Source organism: Rattus norvegicus, chromosome 8 (assembly GCF_036323735.1).
Source record: "Rattus norvegicus strain BN/NHsdMcwi chromosome 8, GRCr8, whole genome shotgun sequence".
In the NCBI taxonomy this organism is placed as follows: domain Eukaryota; kingdom Metazoa; phylum Chordata; class Mammalia; order Rodentia; family Muridae; genus Rattus; species Rattus norvegicus.
The window spans coordinates 15,016,567-15,032,597 of record NC_086026.1 but is presented as its reverse complement, the minus strand read 5'-3'; the positions used below and the strand labels follow the sequence as shown (position 1 = coordinate 15,032,597).

The 16,031-nt window shown below is 38.7% G+C and overlaps 1 protein-coding gene across 4 annotated transcripts in view; it reads left to right on the top strand.

Moving 5' to 3' along the window:
• Window positions 1-15,174, top strand: part of Cntn5 (contactin 5) — a 1,231,995-nt gene extending 1,216,821 nt beyond the window's left edge. For 2 of the 4 annotated variants that reach the window (XM_017595409.2, XM_017595408.3), the window contains exons 24-25: window positions 8,268-8,436; window positions 12,530-15,174. In XM_017595409.2, coding sequence (XP_017450898.1) covers window positions 8,268-8,436; window positions 12,530-12,630 — 270 coding nt within the window. In that variant the 3' untranslated portion in view covers window positions 12,631-15,174. 4 annotated transcript variants of the gene reach the window in all.
• Window positions 15,175-16,031: the final 857 nt, after the last annotated feature.

Here is a 16,031-nt window from a genome sequence, read left to right as displayed (position 1 = left end):
TCTATTTTCCTGCTAATGACATAGAGAAAAGAATATCCCATTGCACGTAATTTTCTTATACAGTCCTGTGACGTTGAACACCTAAACTATTTCCACAATTTATCATGGATAGCACTGCAGCCATCACTGATATCCAATTACCTCTGAGATGTCTCAACTTGGAGACATATTTTTGGCAAATCAGTGCCAGACAATTGGATCATGTGGAAGAACTTTTGATTGTATTGTGTCTGTGTCTTGGAGAAAGAACTTGCCTGTGGTGTGGCGGGCAAAAGTCAAATTCATCTCCAAAACCACAAGGCAGCTGAAAGAAAAGAGCAGGAAAAAAACAAGCAAAGAAACAAACAAACAAAAATCAGGACCCTGAATTCAGTATGGATGCAGACAGCCTTGTAGAACCTGGAGGATCCTGGCACCCCTTTCCAGTAAACTTTGCTGGCAGATGACAAAACCTGGACCTCTAAGACTGAATAGAATGATTTTCTGTTAAAAACAAAAATAAAACAGAAGAATAAAGTGCTGGAGCCACACATTAAATAGAAAGGATTCCACAGAGAGACAGCAAGCTACAAAAGACACATTCCACCAGCATCTTGCCTTGGGTTTATAGGAGATCTGGGGGTGAAAACCTCTACACAGCCTGACAACTTTGTTTAAAAATATATACAGCCTATGGGTTTATGTGTCCAAATTCCTAACTTCTGTTTCAGATCATCAAAGTTTAACACTGAATGCTGTGCAGAATTACCAGTTGAATATTATTTATTATAGGTTTGAAAATTTTTTTTCATGTCAGTACTTAGGATGGCAACTATTATGATTTTGGTTTTCAACCAGAAATACTGACATAATATTTTTGTGCATAAAGCAGTAGAAGTCTGAAACTTACAACAGACACAGTTACAAATAGAATATATATCCATATATATTCACAGATGGGTGTATGTAAAGCCATTTTCTACTAATACAGGAAACAACTTGCAGTGTTTCCAAACTGAAATTAATATTGATCACAGTGTCACACTGAAACACATACACATACTCAGATCTGACTCATCCTCAGACATATAGAATTTCATCTTTTGAGAAGGCAGATGGGTCAGTTTCTGGATCCTTCCATAGGCTCTCTTACTTTTGCATCTTCCCCTAAGAGACCACATCCTTTGAACTCCAAGTATACTCTTTAGTAGTAAGAATGCTGACAGACCATTAAGGACCAAACTCAACAGCATAAGAAGCAGACAAATAACCCTGCAAACCGGAAAAGCAATGTCGAATGCTTGAAAACACACGATAAGCCACATGACTACTTAGAAGGTTGGTGCCTTAAGCGCCCCCTCCAGGGAGCCTTAGTTCTAAACGGCTAAAGAAACTACGTTAGGCTGGGTGTACAGTTCCCTAAATATTCTAGTTCCATCTGACTTCTGTGACTATTATACAATAACCAACAGAAGGAACTGAGGCAGAAAGTGAGTCTGGAGCGCACAATTCTACTGTATAGGAGAGGTCAAAGGGGAAACTTGAAACCATCATATCCACACTTAAAACCAAAGAAAATATATTTGTGGATTCTTCCTGTTTGCTTTCTTTCAGGCTTTCTTTCAGGTACATTGTTTTGCCTTTTTTTATTCTCCAATAATAGGAATCCCTACCTAAAGAATAGTACAGTTCAGAATTGGTTGGTTCTTTCAACATCAATTAACAACCAAGAAATTCCCCCATCAACATGTCCACAGGCGAGCTCGAACTTGATAATTACTTATTGAGACTCTCTTCCCAGGTGATTCTGGTTATGTCAAATTAGCAATTACATCAACCAGCATGCCCACGACACTCAGATCTCTTTGCTACCATTTCAACCCAGTGTGGCTGTATTCGTTCCACCCCTATACTTTATATGCCATGACAAATCTCCCAGCAATGCGGAACATCGATCTTAAAGACAAGAGCACTCATCCTCAACACTCTTAGAAGAGCTGCATAAGTTCATTAATTTCAACCCAGCCAGGAACATCTCATACAATTACCCATCTATGGCTAGTAGCAAACATTTGTCTTTTTCAGCATGACTTCCACATGTGTTGTGATATGACAGATAAAGATCATTGGCTCCTAAATCAGACAGACTTCAGTTCAAATCTTACTTGCAAAATCTCGAATAATTTTCTTAAACCTCCCTAAGTTTCATTCTCTTCAGTTAAAGTTGCTAAAACAGTATTAGCATCACGTGTCCTACAGCATCATCTTTAGGATTAGACAATTTATACAAAATAATTTGGTGTTTAAGAAGCCTATACGGACATATAGATGCTATTTTTATTAAAGGAGACTACACTACTAAGGGGAAAACATTAAGTTTATTAACAATGGAAACTGACATTTCCTGTTTTCTAGTGGGGAGGACCACACTCATCACTTTGGAATAACTTGTTGTTGGAGAAGAGCCTCCAACACAGCTCATCTTAGTTGTATAGATGCACAAAAGTAGGACAATGTCATAAAATGTCATTTTCATTTTCATTTTCTTCAACGAGTTACACACTCTTATATTCCTGAGGGAAAAGAGCTGGCTAAGGGAAGCTGCCAATAACGTGGAGTCAGACCTCCCACCCACTCTTGTGCTATTCAGCCTTATTACAACTTCTGCCAGCTCAGGAGAACTGAAAACACAAAGGGACTCTGGATAAGAAAGTTTCCCACTATTCTTGATAAGAAGGCTTAGTGCAGGATTTTCCTGACACAGGCACCACAAAACAGGAATGTAGCAGAAAACAATAATTAAGAACATAAACAGAGAGGTGTAACCATGAGAACACACACTTGGAGCATGGCTCTCAGGAATAACTCAGTTCTGGCAAAAGTCTCCATAGAGGGTGAGACATCTGAGGGAAGGGCATGCAAACATAAGTGGGACTGAGATGAGATGGGGGGGCAAGACCTTCTGTGTGAGTCTAGCTGTATTCCAGAAAGTCTGTAGCAAGGCCAAGAGTAATGACAGTGTCTTGACTTACCACCTCCCTGTCAGCACGGAAGTTCTATAAAGTCGAACACATTAGTCATGTCTGTCTCTGTGGGACCCTGGAATGACAATCTAAACTATTAAACTAGAAGTTGCTTCTAGTGTTCTTGGAAAATTCAAGGTAAAGCTATCTTTGTATTTAAGGAAATTGGACGGGGATACTTTTGATCTCTCAAAGGTTCTTTTTCCCCAGAAAGAGTTCTACTCAGTAGACTCAGGCTGGCTGTCTAAATGAATTCAGGACAACAGCCTCAGTCTGTGAACCAGACGACAAACATTTACTACCTTCTGACTGTGCCTAGAAAATCTTTTTTCTAGGTTAAAGTCCCCTTTACTATACATTTCTGTCTCTACTTTCCAAACTGATCCATAGCTAGGAAGAGTAGGTATTTATTAGTTTCAAAATTTACAAATTACAAATGCCCATCAATATACACTGAGATCTTTCCCTTGCTTTCACAATTTAGTAATGAGCTAAGGCCTTCTGCCACCTGAGAGCCATGTGCACTGAGATTTCTTTTACATCTGATGAAATTTGAACACCCACACCATTCTCCATTTCTTCACAGACTTTTTGGATCAAAGAACATGAAACCTTATGGCTTTGACTTCCTACATTTTAATTGTCTTTAATTTTTTAACCCGTTGAACAGGTAAAAGACTGACAGAATGGAATAAAGTACATGATATCATCATACCATCCACATTTGATTACATTCAACATCATTTATGATGAAGCTTCTTTTTTAAAACATGAAGTAGAAGTAGCTCTAGCATATATGTAGATACTTTTGAAGAAATGATGTGGATCTGGGTGCACTGCTTAGCTTCCTGTTGTAATAATAGTGATCAGCAGCATCTTGCTGAGAAAGGTGTTTCTTTGGCTTACACTTCCACATCATATTCCATCATTGCTGGGAGCCAGGGTGGGAGCTCAGAAAAGAAAGCTGGAGTCAGGAACTGAATCAGACCCACAGAAGTGTGTTTTGTTCCTTGTGGCTTGCTCAACTCCCCTTTGTGTACAACCCAGGACCACTTGCCCAGGGGTAGCGCTGACTACAGCAGGATCATAAGTCCTCATATTAATCTCATATCATATCATCAAGGAAATGCCCTCATAGACATGTCTATGGGCCACTCTAATGGAGTCATTCTCTCAGCTGAGGTTCTCTCCTTGATTGTAGCTTGTGTCAAGTCAGCACAACAACAACAATAACAACAAACAACTGGCATAGTGTGTGAGGAAGGAGAAAAATGCCCACCAAGTCTGAAAGTTGCTCTTTGGGAAATGATGACCTTCAAAATCTTTTCAACTACTCTATAGCCAAGTGTAGTTGTACTTATGAACTGGTTGGATTTACTTTTTGAGACTTAGTCTTGTTAAGGTATGCTTACCTTACTGTGCTTTGTAGATCTAATCTGACTTTCCATATTCAAACATCAACTTTTCAAGTCTTGGATACAAGCATGTACCACTGTGCTTAGAATAACCTGCCTTTGTTTGGCCTTGCTTCACCTCTCTTCTTATACCGAGGGCTGTAGAACATTTAATCTCCATCATTGGTCCTACCAACTTTTCCCAAGATTCAGAGCTGAGGAATGAGCTTCTACTTACCTGGATGTCAACTTTTCAGATGCATCTATAGGCATCATCAACATGTTTTTGTTATATTTCTCAACACTCTGTTACCATTAGAACAGCCATTTTTTTAGAAGTAACAGGCCAGCAAAATGGATCAGTAGTAAAGAAGCTTGTGGCCTAGAGTATCTATGTGTTCTATTCTTGGGACCCACATTGTAGAAGGAAGGAACCAACTTCTCCGAGTCTAATCTGAGCTCCGCACGTGCACCATACATGTATACACACACGTAGATAATAAAAAAACAAAAAAATCAAATAAATAAATAAATAATCATTTTTAAAACAATAGCAATACTAAGTAAAATTTTATTGGAATCATTTATTGGATAATCTAATAATTTTATTTTTAAAATAGAATTTCCAACTCTACTTGACATTACAGTAGATAATACCTGTTCTGAACAAAGATAGCTGTCAATATAACCATCAATCTAAGAATGTCCAGATTGTTAAGAATTCCCTGGCCTCCTTAATGTTAGTAACTGTTTTTGCCAGGTCTTTATAACTCGTTAAACTTTTTAAAAAGCTTATTCATTTCCCTAAGTCAGGACTTTCAACAAGGTCCAGATGCTCTGAAGTCCTGAAGAATTACTATTAGTTTATTTGACTTTGTAGTTGGTAAAAATCATTACTGATCTATGTTGCTTCTTCCTGCCCTCCGATAAAAGCCACTAATCTCAAGCTCTTTCTGCCACTATCAACTGATTTTTTAAATTATATGTTTGCTGTTTTCACTTTCTGTTCCTAACTCTCTACAGATCTACAAGTTGTCTGCCACCTTTGCATTGTATAGATGTGCATTATTGGCTATTTTTTTGTCATAAAAACTGTAATTTATTGAACCACATTAACAGTGCCTTCTGAAACAGTCACTCTTTCGCTAGTCCTTAACAATTTACATACATCTCCATTCTCATAAGTTTGCTTTCCAATTATCACATGTAGACAATAGGATTGCAATTCTTGACTGCACTGCAGTCAAAATCAGAGTCATAAATTTTCATAGATTTGTAATTTTTTAAGCGTAAAGAAACCCCTGTTGCCATCCTCCGGAATTCACCAAATGTGAGTGCTAGTTCTGTGTGTTGCTGTGTCATCAAACGTCCACCACCTTTTCTTGTACTGTGATTTGTCAGTGATTCACATTAGAGTGGTCAGAAAGCTAGGCACCTACTCTCTGACAGATATTCAAACACAGTGTTGCATCAGGTAAAGATGTAAAAATGTGCACATCATTTTTGCATCTCTGTTCAAGCTATAGCATCTTTTTTGCAGAAAGCCTTTAAGTGCATTTAACTATAGAGCATTAGATACACAGTCTCTTTCCCATAGACTCAGATGTAAATTCCAATCCAAGAGTGGATGGAATATGTGTTACCAAAAGCAAAGAGGGGATCATATCACTTCACACATCAACACACAAAATACTGCTTTGGGGCTGGGTGTGACAGCATATGCATTGATTCCAGAACCTGGAGGAGGAAGAGGCATGCAGATCTCTGTGAGTTCAAGACCACCTTGATTTATATCATGAGTCCAGGCCAACAGAGGCTAAGTAGTGAGATCCTGTTTCAAAGCCTAAAACAATCACAAAATGCTGCTTTGGGAGCTAAGAGATAACTCAGTCACTAAAGGGTCACACAAGCATGGAAACCTCAGTTTGATTCTGAGAGCCGCAGAAAGAGCCAAGCAACTGAGGAGGTAGACAAGATCCCTGGACCTTGATGGTCAGCTGTCCTATCTGCATGTGTGAATCTGTGGTTTGGTCCCAGTGAATTACTGTATCTCAAAAAAGATGGCAGATGGATAGCTCTTGGAAAATAACACCCCAGGTTGGCCTGTTGTATCTGCACTCATATGCACACAAACCTGCACATTTCACCCCACCCCCAAATTCTGATTTTTCTAGGGTTTATTTTGTTTCATGCAAGTTAATTCAATCAAAAGATGTTTCCTACATGAACGTGTCTGTATGTGATTGTGTGTGTTTGCATATGTGTGCATATGTGTGTGATTTTTCTTGCTTTAAGGATATGACACTTAAACAATGTTCCACTGGCAGTCAACACTGATGGTAATAGAGGTGACTTTTCTTATTGTCCTGTGTGCACCAGGCCCCATGCTTGATTTCCCACATGTGCTTTTGCCTTTTTTGATCTCCTGAGAAAATCATGAAATAGTAGGTATTATTCCTACAAACAAAAGAGTCAATTTAGGTTGGGAAAGGTCAGTAATTTACCCAGTCAGGTAGGTTAGGAGATTGGTTTGGTTTGGTTTCATAGAAGATTGTTTTGAATCCATATTTGCATAATGACCAAGCCACTGCTATTCCCATTAGGCCAGGCAATCATAACACCAATAATTATGAAGATGCATAAAAACAATGAGAATGAATAAAATGCACTTAGTGTATCTTAAGTGCTGCTGTTGGTCGATTATATCCCTCCCATTGTAATAGACTATTACTGGAGGCAAAACCATAAGAGAGACATAGCATAGAAAATAGTTGGAAAGTGACCAGTGAACCACCCTCCTAAGGAAATTCCCCTCCTAATTAGATACAACCTTTATGAAGGCTATGACTGCCTCTGCAGCCTCAGTTATGTGACCAAGAGGATAATATTGTGTCCAGACTTGTGCTTTTGTTCTCTATCCAAGAGTGTTCAATTGTGCAATTATGGACACATGTCAAAAATAAGTTAACTCTGTAACCCCGCCATACAAACACAATTTGATCAGTACACAAACCTCTGCCAAAATTGAAAAAAAATGAGTAAAATTTTGGATGGTCACTAACTAGATTGAGCATTTTATTTTAAACATTTAGCACCTTTCTCTGTATATTCTTCCATTTGAGGAGCTTCCACGTCATCCCGTGTATTGCTGTCACCAAGCTCGTGTTGTCTCCCAGTGCATGTGCCCCCGATTGCACTGCTAAATGTGCTGCTGACTTTAAAGGGGCTTCCATTAGCAGAGAGAGCTTCAGTCCCTGCGCTAGGTTTCAATGAGCAGGATTTGGCTCTTATTCGTGACTTCTTACCACATAGTTCTCTAATCTAGTCCTCTTGTTTTTCATGTGTTCTATCCATTGCGTGGATACCATGGCTTCTTATTTCAGAGGGTTTATTATTATTATTATTATTATTATTATTATTATTATTATTATTATTTTAATCATCTCTTGTATCTGGAAATCTCAATCTGGTAAATTTGGCATTTATTTGTAAATTTTTGTTGTTATAGTTTTGTGACAGAGTCATTGTAGATCAGGATGGCCTTGAACTAAGGACAATCTTTCTGCCATACTTTCGAATACTAGGATTACTATTGTGGACCACCATGTCTGCTTTCAACTTATCTTAAACACTGAGCTTAGATGCTTCTTCTTCTTCCCTCGAACTTAGACAGATCGCATTCTTTTTCTCCATTGCCTTTGTCCGTGTGCACGTCTGGCACAGTGTGTTATATTTGCAGCACATTTGCTCATGTGTCAAAGCAGGGGAGCCTGTACCTAGCTCAGACTGTAATATATGGTAGGCAGTGAAAGAAATCATTTACAATGCCACCTGAATAACAAATAATTCAAGCCTCTGTTATTGCTCCCAGGTTTTTTATAGGCAAGAGGGTCACAGCAAAGGTCAAGTTATTGAGACACAGAAACCTCAGGCTGTTGTGCCTCTCCCTGAGGCTGGAGTCTACATTATTGAAGTTCGAGCGTACAGTGAAGGAGGAGATGGAACAGCGAGCTCCCAAATCAGGGTACCTTCATATGCAGGTAAGTTGGCCGTAGCAGGCTCAATTCGATAGCCTTCACTGATACTGGACGCACTAAATCTTCTTGATATTGAAGGATGGCAGAATTCAGAAAATTTTAAGTTATTTTTTTCTTCTTTGAATTCCATGCCATTCTGCAATTAGCATAAATGACAAGTATAACCTAGAAACCAGGTGATGTTTTCATCAGGATAAACTTCCTATAAAGTTCTTTGCCTAACCTGGGCTAAGTAGTAACTAGCCACTTGGCTTTTGAAAGTCATGTTTAGACACACACAAAAATTTGTGTGTTTGATGTACCTGCTTCTCTATTAGCATGATTGTCCTATGAAATGAAAAAGAACTTACGGGGAAGTCTTAAAACCAATATTTATTGTTTTCAAAACCATTGATAAATTGCATTCACTATTAGCACATAATGGGTGATTGTATAATGATTTGTTGGTCAGCAATTTCAAATGCAAAGTTTGATGTCTAGTGATTGCCACAGAGGGCTGTGTGTGTGTGTGTGTGTGTGTGTGTGTGTGTGTGTGTGTGTGTGTGTACATATGCACATATAAATGTAGAGGCCCAAGGTTGGTGTTTAGTGTTTTCCTCTATTGCTCTCTGTCTTAGCCATGTTCTATTGCTGTAAAAAGATAATGACAATGACAACTCTTATAAAAGAGAGCACTAAATTGGGGCTTGCTTATAGTTTCAGAGACTTAGTCCTTATCATCATGGCACGGAGCATGGAAGGATGAAGGCCAACACAGTGCTGGAGAATTGGTTGAGAGTGCTACATCCAATTCCGTAGGTAGCAGGCAGAGAGAGACAGAGAGAAACAGAAAGAGAGAGAGAGAGAGAGAGAGAGAGAGAGACTGGGCCTGACTTGGCCCCTTGAAGCACTAAAGCTCATGGCAAGTGACACATTCCCCCAACAAGACATACCTATTCCAACAAGACCATACATCCTAACCCTTTCAAATTGTGCCACTCCTTGGTAACCTAGCATTCAAATTTATGAGTCTATGGGAACCATTCTTATTCAAACCACCACACTCTCCAACTTTGCATTGTGTAAGAATTTCCTATCTGTATATGAAGTATTTATCAAACCCTGATTCCATTCTCCCCTTTCAACTCCTCCATTAACCCACACTACCTCCATTTTCCCAGCCCAACCTTAGGTGCCCTTTTTTAAACCCACTGAGTCTAGTCAGTGTTGCTATGATGTGCAGCAGTGTGGGACTATCGATTGTAGTATGGGGCTAATAACTGAAGAAAGTTGACTCTCCTCCAACTACTAGGAAGCATTGCAGAAGAAGGGAGAAACAAAATTGGAAAAGCCAAACATTTAATAACTATTGAGGGGTTAGGGATTTAGCTCAGTGGTAGAGTGCTTGCCTAGCAAGCGCAAGGCCCTGGGTTCGGTCCCCAGCTCCGAAAAAAAAAAAAAGAAAAAAAACTATTGAAAAACAGTGTATTCCAGACATGACAATGTCGTTGCTCACATGAGCTCCGCCTTTCTGTTGAGGACAGGGTCTCTCACTTTACCCAGACTTTGCTGTATTAGCCAGCCTGTCACATCAGCAATTCCCACAGGGTTCCTGACTCACTACCCACAGCCTCTACCTCTCTAGCAACACAGAAGTAAAATCACAGATGGATCCCACTGTGCCCAGCTCTCTGTAGTGTGCTAAAGATCCAAACCCAGCACGGCACACTGCTGCCAGGACGCTGGGCCATTTCCCCATCCAACACATTACCTGTTGAGTTTCAAATTTCATCGTGTTGAGTCTGAGATTTCCTTTTTACTCAAACACAGAGGCTGTTGAGTCATTCGAATGAGGTCAGCTACAAGTTAGGGACTACTTACACAGACTTTGGTTTTTTCATTCATGTTTTAATTAACTTATAATATCTATGAAAATAGCAAGTTTTATGTTGTAGCTAATAGCCATTTGGGCAATTAGCAATTCCTAAACTTCAATAAAGCAAAAATTTCATCGTTTCATCTAACTTAGCTCCATAAAACCCATCTGAGGCATAGTTTCATTCGATATTGTCAAAACCAAATGCTTTAAAAGTTGAAAAGCCTTGCTCAGGTGAAAGAGAGGGATGGCTTCCCAGCCAGGGTGCATCTTAATGTGCATTGTGCTGCTTGGTGCTTGGCTTTCACCTTGTTTATTTGGCTGGGTTAAGATAACATAACTAGTTAGCAGACTGTACTCAGCATCATTAAAGTTGACGTCACGAGACTATCATGGAAATTGGGCATGCTTTACTTACTTCAGGCCATGCCATTCCAGTGAACTTACCTTATCATGACTCATATGTGGCCATGCAGTGTACAGTCAGTGCATTTTGCACAAAATGAAATTACTCAAAATGACTCAATATTCTAATGGCTGCTACTGCTTCATCAATGATACAAATTGACAAAGAAATGAAGACTAACCATTCTGCATGTGTAGATGTTTGCATATATGGTTTGTCATCAAAATCATTCTTTTGTTCTGAAATATATGGGGAATCCATTCAAACTCCATGTCTCAAACAAATAAAAAAAGGTGATCCCCGTGATGTCACTATTCTCATCTAACCACAAAGAAATCTCGACAGAATATTCTAAGATCTGCGGAAATATTTTAATCCTTATTCTAAAGGTTTTAACACAGATTCCATCTCTGTGATGATCTTTGTCAACTAAATATAATCTAGAATCACTTGGAAAGATAGGCTTAATGAAGAATTGTTCAGTTAGGTTGTCCTATAGGCATTTCTGCAGGGAACTATCAAGATTGTAGTAACCGATGTGGGAAGAAAGCCTATTGGTTATAATTCCATATTCCTGCAGGGGATCCTGAATTGTATAGGATTAGAAAGACTGATGACTATTAGACAGGAACACATGCATTCATGTCTCTCCACTCTTAACTGCGTATGTGCAATGACTAGCTCTTTCAAGCTCCTGCCTCCTTGACTTGTCTGTCACAGTAAACTGTAATAGAACCGTGTAAGCTTTTCTTCCTTAATTTGTCTTTTGTCCAAGTTATCTCATCACAGCAACAAGAAAGAAAACTAAGCCACTGTTTTGAGCGACAAAATCAAGGGAAGATCCAGACCTACAAATCGTCAACTGAGTACTTTTATCACATTCGTCATTTTTTATTTTTTTTATACTTTTTGTTTTTAGGTTATAACACACTTACATTTCTCTCTTGCCTTTGCCTTTCTTCCCTCCAAACCCCGTATACTCCTCCTTATGTTCCCTAAAATTCATGGACTCTTTTTTCACTAACTGTTGATCAGTACCTTTTTTCATCAGCAACAGGAAGGCCATGCTACACTACCACACAGGTATATTACAAGGACCAAGAAAGATAGTATGTGTTAAGGGTCTATTACTGTGCTTGGCATACAGGAAGTAGTCACATGAATCACTCTGATGTTTTAGAATACCTCTAACTTAAGAGCCATTTCTGAAGTTACTGCCTAAAATAGCTCTTAATTTTTTTGGCATATGACTTTTCAGACCAATCAACTCAGACCAGTTAGCTGAATTCATTCAACTGCATGTGATGATCTGATCTCATGAAAGAACTCCTTCTATAAGTGTATGCATCATAAATGCCAGATTGGCCCTTTTTGTCAACTCTGGAAGGATATAGAATTTAAGCTTGCTCTGCCGAAATAATCAAATACCATGAATATAGTAAATAAAATGTTTTATTAAATTTTATTATTTGTGGAATATTATGAATTCATGTCTCATCACACTTTTACTAATTATCTTTGTTCCAGTTCTTAAGCCATTTAAGTTCTACAACAAAAATTTCATTCCCATCCCTTGCCCTTAAAATACTTCCTACCTGTGCACCACTGGTAAACATCAACCATTCTCATTGTCAGATTTGTTTGTTAAAAGTTGTTTAGCTTTTCAATACATTTTCAATAGACTTCTACTTCCTTGTGAAGGCAGAGAACTCAGACAATGCCTTATTCCATAGCAGAACAATGCCATGGGACAGAGGACCAATCCTGCCGCCCATCATCTCTGAGAATGTTTCTTTGATAAGTGGCTTCATTGGAGGCTTCTCTTTTGTTCACAGGTGGGAAAATCACAAGCGCTCAGTCCACCCTGCACTCTCTCTCCAAGTGGTCCTCAGTAACACTGCTCTTGGCTTTGATGCTTCCTTCCAGTTCCTGGTGAAAGCAGCTCACGCAGTGTGCTTTTCTTTGCTTTAGCTTGAGAAGGCAGCAGCAGACAGAGCGCAGAATGAATGGAGATGGAGTCCTGAGAAAAGCTTTGAACACACGGGACTACAGATGGTGCATTCTCAGGAGTCCGGGGGGAGAATATGAGTTACCCATCAGGTTTCTCTTTGGATTTTATAAACGGAGAGGACACTTCTTGGTCCAATAAAAATATGCAGATTGTATGTAATGAAATTTTGTAAGCAAAGGTAATTTCTGTCAGATGTATTCCTAATTTTTTTAATATGTTGGGATTTGATTTTCTATTTAATGACTCTGAGTGTCAGCCATCCATTGCCGAGGTGGTCTCTATAGCCTGCTCAAAATCAAATACAAACCCGAGAAGGAAACGTGTTCTCAAGACTCTGTGTCTAATGTTTTCCAAACTTCCCATTAGATCACTGCTTCAATACCAAACCAGCAGGAAATATGAAGAAATACTTCAATTACTAGGGTCCAGGATAGGGGAAATACATAAAAGAATTCTTAAAAAACTGTTGTATGACTGAATAGAAAAATAGCAAGATTTTTCCATAGGCCATTCTACATGTGCCCATATAGTAAGGTATTAAGGTAGGGAATTTCCATTAGTGGAAGTTGAATAGAGAATGAGTTCAAACTGAGTTATTGTCTCCCATGGAGTAACATGGGACGTAAGAGTGAATACAGTCCATGTTTAATGTCAAAAGATAGTTTAACGTCACGAAAATCGTGACCACGGAAAACATCAACAGCACAAAGCCACAGGTGCTAATACGAAAGTGCAAAGAGCAGGGGAGAGGGCGCCCCAATTCTCTGCCTGCTGTCAAGGCAGACGTAGAAATGAGCAAAAGGCTTTCTTCTACTTGCAAGTGTTATAAGGATAAGGAAAGCTGGTGGAAGAAGGAATGAAACTAATTATTCAAACAAAAAATCCGAGGTTTTAGACACTGTTCCTCATCATATGCCACTTACAAATGCTTCCCAGCTCCTGGGGTAAAGAGAGTCTGTTAGGTAGAATGATGTTCTTAAAACTAAAACTGAGTTGTGGAAACACAGCATTGCCACAGGGCTTCAGCTAGTCTAGCCAAAGTCTGCATTGCTGGATTCTGTGAAAATTTCAGTGACAATCCCATTGATGAATTGGAGGAGTCAGATTAAACCTAAGAGATAATTCATGGGAAGCTCAGAGAGATTGTCCTACTTCCTGAGTGTGTGATAGGACACAGCACAAGGACACATCAGGGTGAAGATCACTATGAAGAATCCAGAAATGATACAGAAGGCATACTAACGTTCCAGAAAGAACCTGAAGATTCTGGCTAAATGAGCAATGCTCATATGGGGACAAAAGGTAGATTTCATTGCTTTGCCTTTATATGATATGAGCCAATTAACTGTATTTGCATCTGTAATAACAAACAGAATGAAAATCCTGAGCTTAGGTAAATGACAGTTGGGATAGTCTATCCTGAATATCCTATAAAAGTTTTCAGGGTGCAGTGTAACTATCCATCAGTTATTCCCATTCTGTTTAGAGAGAATTGTGTCCCAGGCAGCTCTAAGCAAAGGAAAGTCAATATAAGAAGATGATTTCAGTCAACAGACTGTTACTAAGAGAGTGACTATTCAAGCCTATGAATAATCAAACCACGTGGCCTTCCTCATGTGCCTCCAGGGGAATAGGAGAGGCTGGAGTTCACCAATAAGAATCAAAAGATGAGCTTCCCAAAGCATGGTGTCACTTGCAGAAACAAATCCTGCATCTGAAAAAAAATATAGAAAGATATTTTTAAAAAAATATGCTTTTCATATTTGGTAAATTGAGATATTTTCTTCATTTATTATTGATGCTCTCATTTAGATTATCTGAAGAACTTTAAAAATCAACTTAACTAAATTCTTCTAAAAAAAACCAGTAAAATAAAAATGTCACAAAATGGCAAATTCTAATTAATCAATATTCCCAAATCACTGCCTGAATATCCACATATAGAATTTCTGATGTCATATTCTCACACAAGTCAGAGATGTGAGGTGCTTTTACTCAATATGCATAAAATATGTATTTTGCATCATGAACCTATTTAAAATAAAGCAGGTTTTCACTGTATCTGTATTTCTGTACCCCACATTTGTTATTTTGTAGCAAGCAGACAACATTCCTATCAAGGAACATTATTTTCCAACAACAGTACTGAGAACGATTTTTCCTTGGTGGGATGGTAACCACACAGTCTTACATCACTGAAGAGACTGTATTTTTCTACAATGCCCACTGAATCATAAGAAAACAGCTCTCCTTATCATGAGACATTTCATGACAGCAAATGTTTTGCATATGTAACTGAAGGTACTGTGGACTCTGTGTCGAACCGTTAAGTATGTTGTATACAATCTGTATATATACTATATATAATGGTATATATCATGTGGAGGGCACAGTAAGATAATAGTTCTGTGTACTGTTCTTGTAACAATAGACCTTTTTAATAAATAACTCCATTTTTATTGACTTTTATCTTTTCTCCTGTCAGCTACATAAATGTTAATATGTCAAGCAGGCCAAGTAATGTTTATGATTATCGTGATGGCTGCATGTGGAAAATGTTTGTTAAAACTTTACACACTATTATTTTGGGTTCAAAACTCCCCATAAGGTCTAAGTAGATGACTCTGCAGGTAGGAATGGCTGCCACCAAGGTTAAAAGACCATTCACCTTCTTCATGCTGTCCTCTAACCTTCACATACACCTACACCCCCAAAATAAATAAAAGGTAACTTTAATTATCTTCATGGATAGCTTTCCTAACCCCAAAATGAACATAAACAACTATAGCAAAAGAAAAAACAAAGAAACAAGTAGAAATGGGTCAGATTTGGGATCAAATTTATGAGCTGTTGCTTCTTAAGGCAGCAGACTCAATGGAATCAGGAGAATAGAATATATGCTTAGGGCACTCTTTGGCTTTTTGGCTACCAAGGGGCAGTCACACTGTGCTGGGTACAATTGCCACACATTTACATTCTTGTGCTCTTACAGGCTTTCTTAGCACCATTAGTTCACCTCCATTTACTAACAAGGAAAGCATGATTTACTTATAGGCGATTCTCTACCACCTAACTCTAGACACATGCAGAGGAGAGGACACTAGATCCACGATGAGTGTGCCTAGCGTGATGCAGAGTATGCAACAAGTGAATACTTTCAATCATTGGCTTAAGATTGCTTGGAGAACAGGCTTTCCACATCTGGATGGCTGTCAACTAACCTGAAAACCTATATCCCAATGTACCCAATTCAGTAGCTCAGAGACGAGAAAGACTATTTTAAATATTCTTGGACACAAATTAGTACAAGTTTACTAAAGGAACTT